The 12,252-nt window shown below is 54.1% G+C and overlaps 3 protein-coding genes across 6 annotated transcripts in view; 1 reads left to right on the plus strand and 2 right to left on the minus strand.

The window, feature by feature from the left end:
• Window positions 1-1,136, minus strand: part of LOC113209235 (uncharacterized) — a 100,541-nt gene extending 99,405 nt beyond the window's left edge. The window contains exon 1 of the mRNA XM_052266315.1: window positions 1,051-1,136. The gene's annotated coding sequence lies outside the window, so the exon portion shown is untranslated. The remainder of the gene's footprint in view (window positions 1-1,050) is intronic.
• Window positions 831-5,621, plus strand: LOC113209221 (uncharacterized). 3 transcript variants are annotated; one of them, XM_026426639.2, is made up of 5 exons: window positions 831-1,220; window positions 2,385-2,594; window positions 3,672-3,907; window positions 4,295-4,776; window positions 4,860-5,621. In XM_026426639.2, the coding sequence occupies exons 1-5, from the start codon at window positions 1,007-1,009 to the stop codon at window positions 4,981-4,983; spliced, it is 1,266 nt and encodes a 421-aa protein (XP_026282424.1). In that variant the 5' UTR covers window positions 831-1,006; the 3' UTR covers window positions 4,984-5,621. The 3 variants fall into 3 exon arrangements, with proteins under 3 accessions (XP_026282424.1, XP_026282421.1, XP_026282423.1); XM_026426636.2 differs by having other exon boundaries at window positions 847-1,220; window positions 2,385-2,642; XM_026426638.2 differs by having other exon boundaries at window positions 850-1,220; window positions 2,385-2,642; window positions 3,672-3,895.
• LOC113209223 (uncharacterized) lies at window positions 5,544-12,031 on the minus strand. 2 transcript variants are annotated; one of them, XM_026426641.2, is made up of 5 exons: window positions 11,683-12,031; window positions 9,614-9,820; window positions 9,131-9,278; window positions 8,037-8,236; window positions 6,888-7,031 (listed from the first exon to the last, which is right to left on the minus strand). In XM_026426641.2, exons 1-5 carry the CDS (start codon window positions 11,959-11,961, stop codon window positions 7,011-7,013), a joined length of 855 nt encoding a protein of 284 aa, XP_026282426.1. In that variant the 5' UTR covers window positions 11,962-12,031; the 3' UTR covers window positions 6,888-7,010. The 2 variants fall into 2 exon arrangements, with proteins under 2 accessions (XP_026282425.1, XP_026282426.1); XM_026426640.2 differs by lacking the exon at window positions 8,037-8,236 and having other exon boundaries at window positions 5,544-7,031.
• Between the last annotated feature and the right edge of the window lie 221 nt (window positions 12,032-12,252).

The following is a 12,252-nucleotide window of genomic DNA, read 5'->3' on the forward strand; positions in this document are numbered from 1 at the left end:
CGCAGTGTAAATGTATTTGTATGTTTTTGTACAGAGGTTCGTGCTAAGTTCTACCTACACGGTTCGTTTTGGGAAAATGTATGTGCAAAAATAACACATAGTGCTTTTGGACATATAAATGCAAAAAAAATAAAAAATATTCATATCAACGGAAGAATGTGTACAAAAATTGATTGCTCAACACTTTCCGTGCGGTGTCACGGGGTCCCACCATGGGATGGGAGATTCGACCAGAAAGTTTCCTAATAGAGCCAAGAGTTTTCGAATTTTCACGAATTTTCACGAGCATCTCATAAAAATTAAGACCTTTGAAATTTCGTAAGGCCCGCCTTTGAGGGGGAACTTTTTACAAATAAGATGCAAATACAGTAAGTGTAATCATTTTGACCGAAACCTAACCTTGCTGCACAGGCTAAAAAACGAAACCACTTATCATCTAGCTCCCAAACACAGAGAACATGAGCACAAAATCTTTCCACATTTTTCGTGGAACCGGAGGGGTGGGATCAACTCGATTGGACCCCTGCCTTTGTCGGCGCAGGCTTAGCGCGGCTCGGGTTCTGTGTCTCTGCGTCAACTCCTTTCCTCGTTAGTCGCAGTCAGTCAGTCAGTCAGTCAGTCAGTCAGTCAGTCAGTCAGTCAGTCAGCCATCCCGATGCTCCAGATCCGATTTTTATGATTTTTCCGTCGCAGCACAAGCGCAGCCGCCGCGGCCGGCGGGCGTGGGGGTGCGCGCCGGGCCCGGTGGTCAGCCGAGCGTTAAACCCCCAGAACTGACCACTCCACCACCACCGCCGGCGCCCCCGCCTCCACCCCGAGGCCAGCGGACCGGCCCCAAGATAAATACCCTTACCGATAGCGAGAGCGCCATAGTATGGTGTTGTGTGCGGCGAGCAGTGCGTCCAGGGTGCAAGCAGCAGCAGAAGCAGTGCAGTGACCAGTGCGTGTGCGTGTGTGTGTGTGTGTGTTTTGTGTGTGCGAGGGAGCCTCTGTGCGGACCGACAACATGAGGGGCGTGTGCTTGGCGGCGTGCGTCGTGCTGGGACTTACCTGCGGCAGCGCCAGCGAGGCCAGCAACAGCAGTGAGCCGGCCAGGGACTGGTGGGACGCGGGCATCACGGTGGTGCAGCGGTCGCTGCAGGAGTGCGACGCGGCGAGGGACGTGGCGTCCTGCCTCAAGATCAAGGCCGTGCGCGCCCTGGACCGCGCCCTGCACACAGGTGAGTTCCTGCAGTCAAATTGAATTCGACACACTGCGGTGATACAACTTTTTGTAAACGGTTCCATGAATACTGGTAAAACAAAGCTGCTATATAGCACTCTCTTTGGGTGCAACTGAATTTTTAGGGGTGCTACTGCACTAGTGCCTTTGTAGAGGCACGATTTGTGCCAAAAATTGGGGGGGGGGGGCAGTAGCACCTTTCTAGAGGCACTATTTCACTAACGCCTCTAAAAGGCATTAGATAGCACCTTTGTTTTTCCAGTGAATTTGAAAACCATGGGCCAACGCGAATAATAAAGGGCTGACAAAGTTTTGAGGGATGAGTTCTATTGAACAGAATATTTGTCCCCGGGCACGTGGTTGCCAAACTCAAGCAAAAGTTTCAAAAATGTTATTCACATTTGTTCCCTGCCGCTGTTTCGTTTCGTTGTGAGCCCAGGCGCACGACCGCGTAAAGTTTGCCGGTGACATGGCCGAGGGCACACGTATCTCCGTCGGAGAGGAGGGCACGGCGGCAGTGGAGAGAGGGGGTAGGGGGGCGCTTTCCCTGATCAATAACTCCAAAGCAGACGCACTCATATCGTCCGTTCCGCCCGCCTCGCCGAGGCTTTTCTCCCGCTCCGCGCCGAGCGGCAGCCACCATGTCGGAGCCCGGCCGGCCAGCACACGCGATTCGCTTTTAGTTTTCCATGAAGACTTTCCCGACCGTGAGCACTGAACGGAAAAGGCAGGAGTCGCGCTTGTTGTCGTCGCTGTGTTTGAGTGACGATTTTGGTACAGGTCACCCGGAAGAAGCACCGTCTCAAAATTGTCAAAAAATCACATGGAGCGAGGTTTCCGAGTCAGTACTCAAAGGGAGCGACGTAAAGGAAACGTCGCTGTGATAAGGCGACGGAAAATTTCGCTACCCCTTTCTTTACATCAGACACCTTTGCCTTGGAAACGCAAGTCTGTGAATGTCACACACTTGTAGGTGCGTGAATTCCCATTTTTACTCATACAGGTAAGGGTAAGGGAGTAAAGAAGTGAATTTTCGTCGCCTTTGAAATTCACACACTTTGTGCCTACCTACCATGTGTACGAATGGTGTTCACACACTTACTTGCGTCTCCCGTGGAGTTCCGGTGTGAGTTTCTAGTTACCTGACTCTGTTCTGCTGCAGGGCCCCTGCCGCTGGTGGGCGGGGTGGTGCTGGTGCCCCGCGAGGAGTCCCGCGCCGCGCGCGCCCTGCCCAGCCTCCCCCGGGACCTGACACGCCGCCCCGGCCAGCTCGACGGGCTGCTCTGGGGACGTGTGTCGCGCTTCCTTGAGACCCGGTCGCTGCAGCTGTCGCTGCCCCGGCTGGCCGACGGCGTCGATGGGGCCTTCGAGGGTCGGTACTTCAACGAGGGAGAGAAACCATTGATGAGTGAACCCAGAGGTTAGAGGGGCGGAGTGGCCGACTACTTCCGTAAAGCCCCATATCATTTTACATTTCTATTTTGGCATTAACATCACCACACAATATTGGATGGTTTTGTTCAAAACTTCTCTTTGACTGTCTTTATGAAACAATCAATGATCTATCGTTTTCTCTATTCAAACTATGATTTCTTGTTCACCTTATACAGACATCACAAGGTGTTCTTTCGTTTCTAATCTCAAACTTATTTCTATGACCTTATACAAACGCAACAACTCATATGGTGTACATAAAAGGTTCACTCTTCAACACCATTCTTTAAGCTACTTTGGCCTATACTGTAAGTTTCTTACAAAGAACTGCTCTTTGTAACGTACAAAGGATTTGATACCTTTTGTAATACAAACAAATCCTTTCTATTACGAAGGGCTCAGCTTGTAATACGAAGAGCACAAGCCTGTTAACAAACTGGCGCTCTTTGTAATACAAAGAAAATCCGTTCGTAATATAGTGGCTCCATATCCTCTGTAAGTTAAAAACCCAATTCTTCATAATATGAAGATAACTCTTTGTAAGGAACTGAGAAAACAAATCTGCCCATATAAACATAAAAGAACTTATAATTTCTTTTATGTTTATATGGGCAGATTTGTTTTCTAATTTTCAGGTGGATGGTATGTGCAAAACGTTTTCAAAAGTTTTGTTTTTAACTCTACCTTTCTGCTGTTATATTTCAGACTTCTACCTCTGCATCTGTCCGGGAAGCCACCCTAACCTCACAACATTCCTCACACCTCTTTCTTGAAATTTCCTGTAAAATTGCTCTTTACTAACCTTAAAACTACCCTTAACATTGCCTACCCCTTCTCAATGTTGTTCAAGACAGTGAGTCACGTCGAACTTACCTTGAACACTTCAAACTTCAAAAGGTTCCTCCTATGTACAGTCCTTCCTCAGCAGTCGCTGATCAGCTGTTCGCACCGCCCCCTTCTCACTATCCCGCCGCATCGCCAGGACCACGTGACTGTAACTGTTTTGCGCCGGCAGGCAAGGGAGGGAAGCTCAAGAAGATGGCCGGCCCCGCCATCCTGATCATGGTGATGGCTGCCTACAAGCTGGCCATGATGATGGCTGGCGTGGCCATGCTCTCCGGCAAGGCGCTCATCGTGTCCAAGGTGGCCCTGACCCTGGCCGGCGTCGCGGTCCTCAAGAAGCTGCTCTCGCACCACGACCACGAGAAGACCACAGTGGAGATCGTTAAGTCCCCGCAGGTACGACGCAGGGTGCGTACCGTGCCAGAGCCAGGCCCCACTAAACAATCCCACCGCTGTGCATGCGTGACTTGAAACTTTTCTAACAAGGATACGCGCACCCAAGTGCGAATTGCATTTTATATCGAATGGGTATGGGAACGATATCAAATTTCTGACATAGTTCCGATGACGTTCTGATGTTCGATTCTCACTTGGACCATACTCTGTGGGCTGTAAGACGCTCCCGCCAGAGTGCGAGTAATCTGCATGGTGGCGCTGCTGGCGCGCTGGTGTGGTCACACTCTTCCATTCTGTCCTCCCCGCTGGGCACGAGCCACCCCCCTTGTCGTTTACCGGCCGCGCCCCCCGCGCCGCAGTGTCCTGACCTGAGGCGCCCGACACCTCCCTGTCCCGCAGGTGTCCCACTCGCACTCCTACTCGAACGCGCACGAGGGCGAGGAGCAGAACTACCACGACAAGTCGTGGTCCGTGGGGCCCATGGCGGGCGGCTACTCCCACCGCAGCATGGTGGACGACGCGGCGGACGCGCAGCAGGGCGGCAGCCCCTACCTCCTGCCGCAGGACGTGGCCTCCAAGCGCGACTACCGGGCCGCGGTCGCGGCGCCCGCCACCCCCATGAACGGCTTCGTGACGGGGCGCGGCGTCGAGACGCTGTCCATCCGCAGCCACGACCCCCTGCGCATCGTGGTGAACGACGTCGCCGAGGAGGACCTCCGGGTGCACCACCGGCAGCGCGGGCTGGACATGCCCATCCTCCCCGGACCGGCCTCCGCGGCGCTCGGCTTCACCGAGGAGCCCATCGACTACTCGCAGTTCGGAGAGGCCGACCGGGGGGCGTGGAGGGGGCTCGGATCATCGTTCATGCCTGCAAGCGACAGGTAAGCTGGGGGATGTCGGTGACGGTGTCGTGTCGTGCCAGAGGAGCAGTGACTCACCCTGCGCCCCTCTACCCGGCCGACAGATCCCTGAGGTCCGCACCCAGCTCCGAGCAGCAGGAGAGGGCCGTGGACGGCGCCGTCAACGAGGAGGCCAGCAACAACTACCAGCCGCGATCACTCGGCTCCCTCCCGGCGCCAGCAGCGTAACGAGTACAACACCGTGTAATGTTTTTTTTGTAAGAAAATAGGGTTTTAAACTGAGAGAAACTGTAAAAAAGACTTGCCGTTGCATGGGGCGTTTGAACAAAAATTCTCAACGTTAGGGTAGGATATTTGGTTTCTAATGGGGGAAGTATTTTTGTGCAGACCCCCCAACTTTCCCAGTCAGACATGTTATGATGCCATGTAAATAGCCAGTAGAAAGTAGTCGGATCACTTGTCACATGACTGAAGTGACTTGCCGTTCCTGCTGTTCAGCACATTTTATTTATTTTTGTTCATATTTATTTTATTTATTTGTAAATTATTTTAAAGTAATTGCTAGACTTAATAAATGTACATGATTGAATTCCAATTTCCGTCATCAACTTTCCAATTTCTGTGACAAAAACATGTGTTTTTGTACAGCTCATGTTACCTTCCTAGTTCCCATTTTTTAAGCAAGTCACTTACTATTCATTCTAAGTCTTCTATGAGTAAAGCAGCAATTGTGTCTTTTGTTTTTGATTGCTGAATGGAGGAGATCAAACAAAAATGAATCATCGTAGTGTTTCTGTATTTTCTATGTATTTCTCTTCACTTTACGACAAACTTCAACAAATAAATTACATAAATTAAAGATTAAATTACAGAATATCTATTGTCTTTGTTACAAACATGCCTTGCAATCTCCAAGGTAGCACATATAAGAAAAAAATCAGATAATACACAACAAAGTTTTGAGCCTGTGGGAAACACCAGGCACAGTAGAATTAATAAAGGAAAGGGACTGACTAGATTTAAGACAGATTGCCGATGAAGAAGATGGGTACAGCTTTAAAAACAGTAGGCTAAGACTTATTGAAGTAATAATAATACGGTAATTGAGTAGTTAGAATGGTTACCACGGTAGTATCATAAAATATGAATTCATTAAGGGGGGGGGGGGTTAACACGTCTTTGGCTTTTGATTATACATTATGACAATGAGGTAGTCTAGTTTCACAGTATTGTGAGAGGTACAATTAAATTGTTAATCGTTTATATGTTAGTATGGTACATCATATGGCGTATTCGTTACCAGTTTGTCACGTTCCGTGCTCAGCGTCTTGGCGTCTTGGGTAGTACAAAAAAGTAAGTGTGTCCTGAAGGATATAGAATTCAAAGTCGTCGCGTAAGGTGTCGGCCTGTTATCGGGCATTCGTTACTTTGCAGGTCCTGGAGAAATGTCCCTTCCCAATGCAGCTATAGAAGACAACGGTTAGAAGGTAAAACAGAAAAAGAAGAAATATTACGATACTCATCCGGAAAGTAAGGTAAATCGGCATGCTGGAGGGAAAAGGAGAAGCAAAGCCATGAAATTCTTACCACTTGGACCGCCTAAAAGTAGGCAAAAAGCATGATTCACCCTCTTTCCCCTGAAAAGATCTGCTGAATCGGAGCAAGAGGGTTGGAAATAGGAGAGAAATGCCAAAAGAATTTGAAAGAGAGACATCGAAGAATAGGGTTGGAGCTAGTATGAGAGAAAGCAACGAAGAAGAGAGTGAGAGAGAGACAGAAAGAGGACTTTTATGCCTGGGAGAACCAGTAGTGAAGAGCACTACCAACAATTAAGAGGTCCTTTCCGCACCGCCACCTTGGGCGCCTAACCTGCGAGCCAGAGCGCCGTCAGGGCTCTTCACTCGGCCGCCGGCCTCAGTAGCGGTGGTGCGCGCTGTAGGCGTAGCTTTGCGCGTAGTTGTTGGGGTCGTTGGCGGAGCGCCGGTTCCAGTCGCCGCCGCCGCCGCCGCCGGAGCTCTGCCAGCCGGCGCCGCCGCCGCTGTGCTCGGCCGGGGCCGCGTAGACGATCTGCGACTTGTGCTCCTCGCCGCCGCCCTTCTTGAGGCAGCAGAGCAGCGCGAGCAGCAGCGCGATCTTGGCGATGATGAGCGCCTTGCCCGACATCATGGCGATGCCGCCCATGGCGCTCTGCATCATCATGGCCTTCATGCCGGCCACCAGCAGCAGGATGTAGCCGCCCATGCCCTTCTTGCCGCCTAGGCCGCCCTTGCCGCGCCCTGCAACACCAGCGCCAGAGGGTCAGGGGGAAAGCCGTGCGATATCACGATATTAATTCGATGGTGTCCGATATCGAGAGCTCGATATTCTCGCACGTATATCATCCGTGTTCATGCATATCATTTACCGATAGGGTTTGATATTACTAGACACATCGAGTCGATGTTCAGTACATGGTCGATATCGTACCGCAATATCGAAATATCGATATCGGACAGCCCTAGTAGCCGTGCAGGGCCGCGGGCCTGATAGTGTGGGGGTGAGCCGCGCACCGCAGTGAAAAGGGCCGCAGATATGTTGCTGTAAAGTGCGGCGCGGACACAAACATTGCCATTATCGGGCGCTCGACGCGCCGCGCCACACATCGCTATTCACACGTCGCGGGTGATCTATTGCATGCGAAAACAAAAACGAAACGAGGATCAAATGGACCGCAGCGCGAGCGGCCCAGATCCGCCTTTTCATCATAATGAATACATGGCAAAAGCAGCGTTATATCGCACCCCCACCCGTCAGCACCGCAGCGCACAGCAGAGCACCAACCAGGACACGCCGACACCAGCGCACCAGCCACCAGACAGCACCTCCACCGCGGCGATCACCGACACCTGCACCACCACCAAACACGCCGCCCATGTCCAACCCAGGGGTACTTCAATCAAATCGCTGTACACTCTCAAAAAATCAGAAAAATCAGAACAAGTCAAAGAAAAATCAAGTTAAAAATCAGGTAAGAAACAGAAAAGTCAAAAGAAAATCAGGAAATGTCAAAGAAACCAGGAAAGTTGGTTTGCTTGAATTGATAGTGAAGCACCCCTCGGTCCAGCCGTCCGCGTCCATCCGCCCGCCTGGCCCGCCGCCGGCCCGGCATGCTGCAAGCGCTCAGGGGGTGTAAGTCGGCCCCCGGGGGGCGGGCCCGGGGGCGGGGCGGCGGGGGAGGGCGGCCGCGAGACGGGTGCGGCGCGGCCCCATGCATCGTGCTCTCCACACCTTCTCTACCCTACCTGCGAATGATCGCCGCCCCCGCCGCCCCCCGACTTCTTGAGCAGGCAGACGGCGGCCAGCGCCAGCGCGATCTTGGCCACGATGAGCGCCTTGCCGGACATCATGGCCATGCCGCCCATCGCCATCTGCATGTACATGCCCGCCATCGCCGCCACCAGCACCATGGCGTACCCGCCCTTCTTGTCCTTCTTACCGCGGCCTACAAAAACAGCGTCGCCCATCGTCAGAAAGTGATTTCCGACGGAAAAGAAGAAAAAAACATGGCGAGAACATCACCTGGTCACCCTTCTCCATCTCTAATCGAATCCTCGCCTCAACCTCACCCGTCTCCACCAAACATACTCTCAGCCCCAGCTCAGTAAGTCCGCCAAAGGACGAAAACATAAAATTTACCTCTCTCTAGAAATCATATATTTACTATATTGACATTTATTAAACATTTCGTAACGCGACAGGTATTTTTACAGTGAGGACGAGGACATGTTCGGGTCGCTAGTGGGGTGGCAACGCTGGCAAGGTGCGGGGAGTGAGAGCGAGTGCTATTGCGAAAGCAGTCACTGAAAGCACAGCAAGCTTTATCCTCCCGTGTTTCATTTTTTTTTAAAGATTTGATATTTGTGAAGTGTGCTTGGTGAATATTTGCAAAACAGAAGAGATGATTGGCTGACATTTTTTTTCGGTTCATCTCACCCAAGTAGACAGTCAGTAAATACATATCTTACACAAGTAATTACGTCACACTCCCACCGCACCGCAGTTGCCACTCCCACTGGACCTCGCGGAACCCTTTGTCTCCCTTATTGATAGATCCTCGCCTCTGCGCCAGTTGGCTATCCTGACGTGACACGGGCGGGTGGGCGGCTGCCGTTCGCCCGCCCCGGGCGAGGACCCGGAAAACGAGTCGACAAGGGCGGTGGAGTTCCGCTTCTGATGAGTTCAGAAACTAGTCCACCACGTTGATGAGAAATCGCGTGTTTCCTGATTTCCGCGAACGGCGGAATAAAGCAAAACCCCCCTTTCCCCTTTCGCCCCAACAACAAAAACAACACGACAAGTAAAACGCCAATAACAGGCACATGGTGGCCCGACTCACCCTCGAAGACGCCGAGCCCGAGGGGCATGCTGAACTGCACTGTCCTGGAGCGGATGAAGGCGTCGAGACGCTCGAGCAGCAGCCTGTCCAAACGACCCGAGCGCTCTTCGAGCGCGCGCGGCAGCGTGGCCTCCAGCTCAGTCTCGGTCTACGGCAACAAGGGCACGGTAGAGGAGACACATTTCCCGATTGACACGTTTCCCTGAACTTCGATATTTCACAGTAAGGCATTCCGGTGAAGCTGAAATGCAGAGGATTGCAGGGAACAAGAAAACTGAAGTCCCTAGAAAAATCATAGTGATATCCGTTTACTTCTTCCTCGCATTCTTCTGCATTTTAGCTTTACCGGAATGCTTTATTTTAAATGTTTGAAAACGTGGGACCATTAAAAACAATTTTTTTAAAATGTTAGCCATTTCCTTTCTATTCCTAGAGAGGTGGTCCCCCCCTTACAGGATAACGTGTCTCTGTCCTTTTACGAACCTGCGGCGTCTCCGGGACCTTGACGTCCGCGTCGGGGTCCCTGGCCAGAGACAGGTCCTCCATGATGGGGATGGCGGCGTCCGAGGTGAGGGCGCGGCCGAGGGTGGCCACCGCCTTGAGCTTGAGGCAGCCGACCAGGTCGCCGGTCCGGGAGCAGTCCAGGAGCAGCTTGCCGACGAGCCTCCAGTTGCCGGCGTCGGCAGCAGCCTGCGGGGGGCAGAAGGGTCAGGTAATGACAGGCTTACGACGTACTTTTGGCACTGCCGAGGCAGCGCGCGCTGGCGCTGGACGGGGCCCCGGCCCCCGGGCTCGCTGCGCCAGGGCTGCCAGGGCGCAGCACGCGGCCGGCGGAAATAGCGCGTGCTCCCGCACCTCAACCAGGCCGTGAAGCAGCGGCGGCGGCGGCAGCGCGCCAGCCGGGACCAGCAGGATTAATTAATGTATTAATAAGGACTCGCTTTCAGTCGGCCACACAGCGCCGCCGCCGGTGTCGGCTCCAAGCGGAATACGTTACGACCCGTCTCAGGAGGGAGCAGTCCTTCGCGCTAATTCTACAGGGCCCGCCGACCCCATCGGACCCCCCCCCCTCCCCCTTACACGTAGAGTGGCCAACCAGCCACGACAAAATGGGCCGCCGCCCTTGTATCCGCCAGGGACTCCTGGAAATATTCTCTCTGACTGCCGTTTGCCGCGGCCCGAGCGACTCTGGCACGTGGCTCGGCAGTAGTGGACGTTTTTGCATTTTTCGACATGTAGTGCTGCTGGGCTGGGGGTCCGCACGGTCATCGGAGAGGGGCTTGGTGGAGAGCGGGGAGTGGAGAGTGGAGAGCGGAGAGCGGAGAGCGGAGGGTCGAGCGGCGCGCGTGCGCCTGCCCCTCTCCCAGGGGTCCATTCGGCCGGCTCTCGAGTCCTCTCAGGCCTAATGCCCCGGCCCCTGCCTGCTCCGCCCCTTACCTTGCCCGAGTTTATTGGCTCTGCAAACTCACTTTCGCAATCATAAAGTCCCTCGTCTCGGTCGTCTTCTGTTAGCCTCTTTGGGCTGCCTTCGTAGTGGACCCCCCCCCCCTCCACACCCTCCCCCTCCGCCAGCCCCCTCCGCTATCCCTTTTCTTGCCACATCCATCCCCTTTAGTTGTTTGCTGAGCATATCTGAGAAGTCCCAGCTTTCCTCCTCGGCGGACGCAGCCCTCCTGGTGTGGCGCGAAATTAAATAATGAACACTCCGATATCCCTGAAGCCCTGGAGGGGGGAGGGGGGGGGGGGGTGCAGAGGCACGCCTGTGACGGCGTACGGCGTAGTCGGCCGGCGGGCTAGGCCCACACCCCTACCCTTCATCGCATTAACGCTCGTTAAGAGTATCAACACCCAGACGAGGCCGCACACTCTGTTTCGGTTGCCTGCGTTTGGCCCACAAATTGAATTATGGTCATAATTTCCAAAGCAAAGTGCGAAAACATTTAAATTGCACGAACACCCGCGCCGCCTGCCACGAACGAGGGGATTTGGTTTTCGGGGCAAAAACGTACTGGGTGGGATTGTTTAACTGGGTTTCCATTGAGCAAATACACCGGGTGGCTAAAGGGCCCCGTCCCCTCTTTCGCAATCGTCGCGGACGGGTTGCCAGCCTGCATGAGAGAAGGGCGCCCTTCTCTCATGCAGCCTGCCTGCTCAGATTGGCCTTCAGGCGCTGTGGTGAGAGTCGGGCAAGGGCAAGAGGCACTATATAACCTGACCCGCACGCATTCGATACAGAATAACTATGAAAGCGGGAAGTGCACCCAGAGAAATGATAAGCAATGGCAACCATCATATGGTTGGCTCAGGGAGCACCATAAAATATGGTTGATGCAACCTTACCGTGGTAGTGAGAACCAAAAATATGGTTTTCATCACGTTATCACTGTTGTCTCAACCATATTTTATGGTGCTCCCTGAGCCGACCATCAGATGGTTGCCGTTGCTAATCATTTCTTTGGGTGTGCAAATGACCAATCCGGTAAAACTGACACATTTGTTGAATCGCACAGGCAGACACTCAACAGAGATGAGAGATACCCTGCTGCACACACCTGTCTGCCGCTGGCCACCTCCATGGCGGGCGGGGGCGAGGCAGTGATGGGGACGAAGCCGCTGGGCGCGGCGCCGACGGCGTGGCCGCCGCTGGGGATGGGCTCGGGGGTGGGCGGCACGGGCGGCTGCTGCAGCGGCTGCTGCAGGCTGTTGACGGGCAGTCCGGCCGGGGTCACGACGTTGGCGGAGGCGCAGTCGGCGGCCACCGCGGCCACGACGGCGAGGACGACGCGCCACCGGAGGACATCGCCTCCCTTACAAGTGCGGACCGACGCCATCCTGGTGGGGTGGTGCGCGCGGCGGGCTGTGGTGCTGCTCGGGCTGCGATGTGCACCGGCCAGCTGGCTGACTGTGAGTGACATTGCCGGCGTCGCCCTGGTGCTCTTTTATGTCGGGGTGTCGAGGGGCTGCCGCCCCGGGCGCAGCACAGCCCCGGGCCCCGGGACCGTCTCGCTCTGGTCCAGGGCGCAGCGCCGGCGCGCGCGACGGAGAAGGCGTCGCGCCTCGGACGCAGCATCCAAGGACACGGTCCATGCGCCCTTGTGGGCGGGGCGCGGCGTGGGGCGGCG

This window comes from Frankliniella occidentalis, unplaced genomic scaffold (genome assembly GCF_000697945.3).
Source record: "Frankliniella occidentalis isolate FOCC.00 unplaced genomic scaffold, Focc_3.1 Scaffold3, whole genome shotgun sequence".
Classification (NCBI taxonomy): domain Eukaryota; kingdom Metazoa; phylum Arthropoda; class Insecta; order Thysanoptera; family Thripidae; genus Frankliniella; species Frankliniella occidentalis.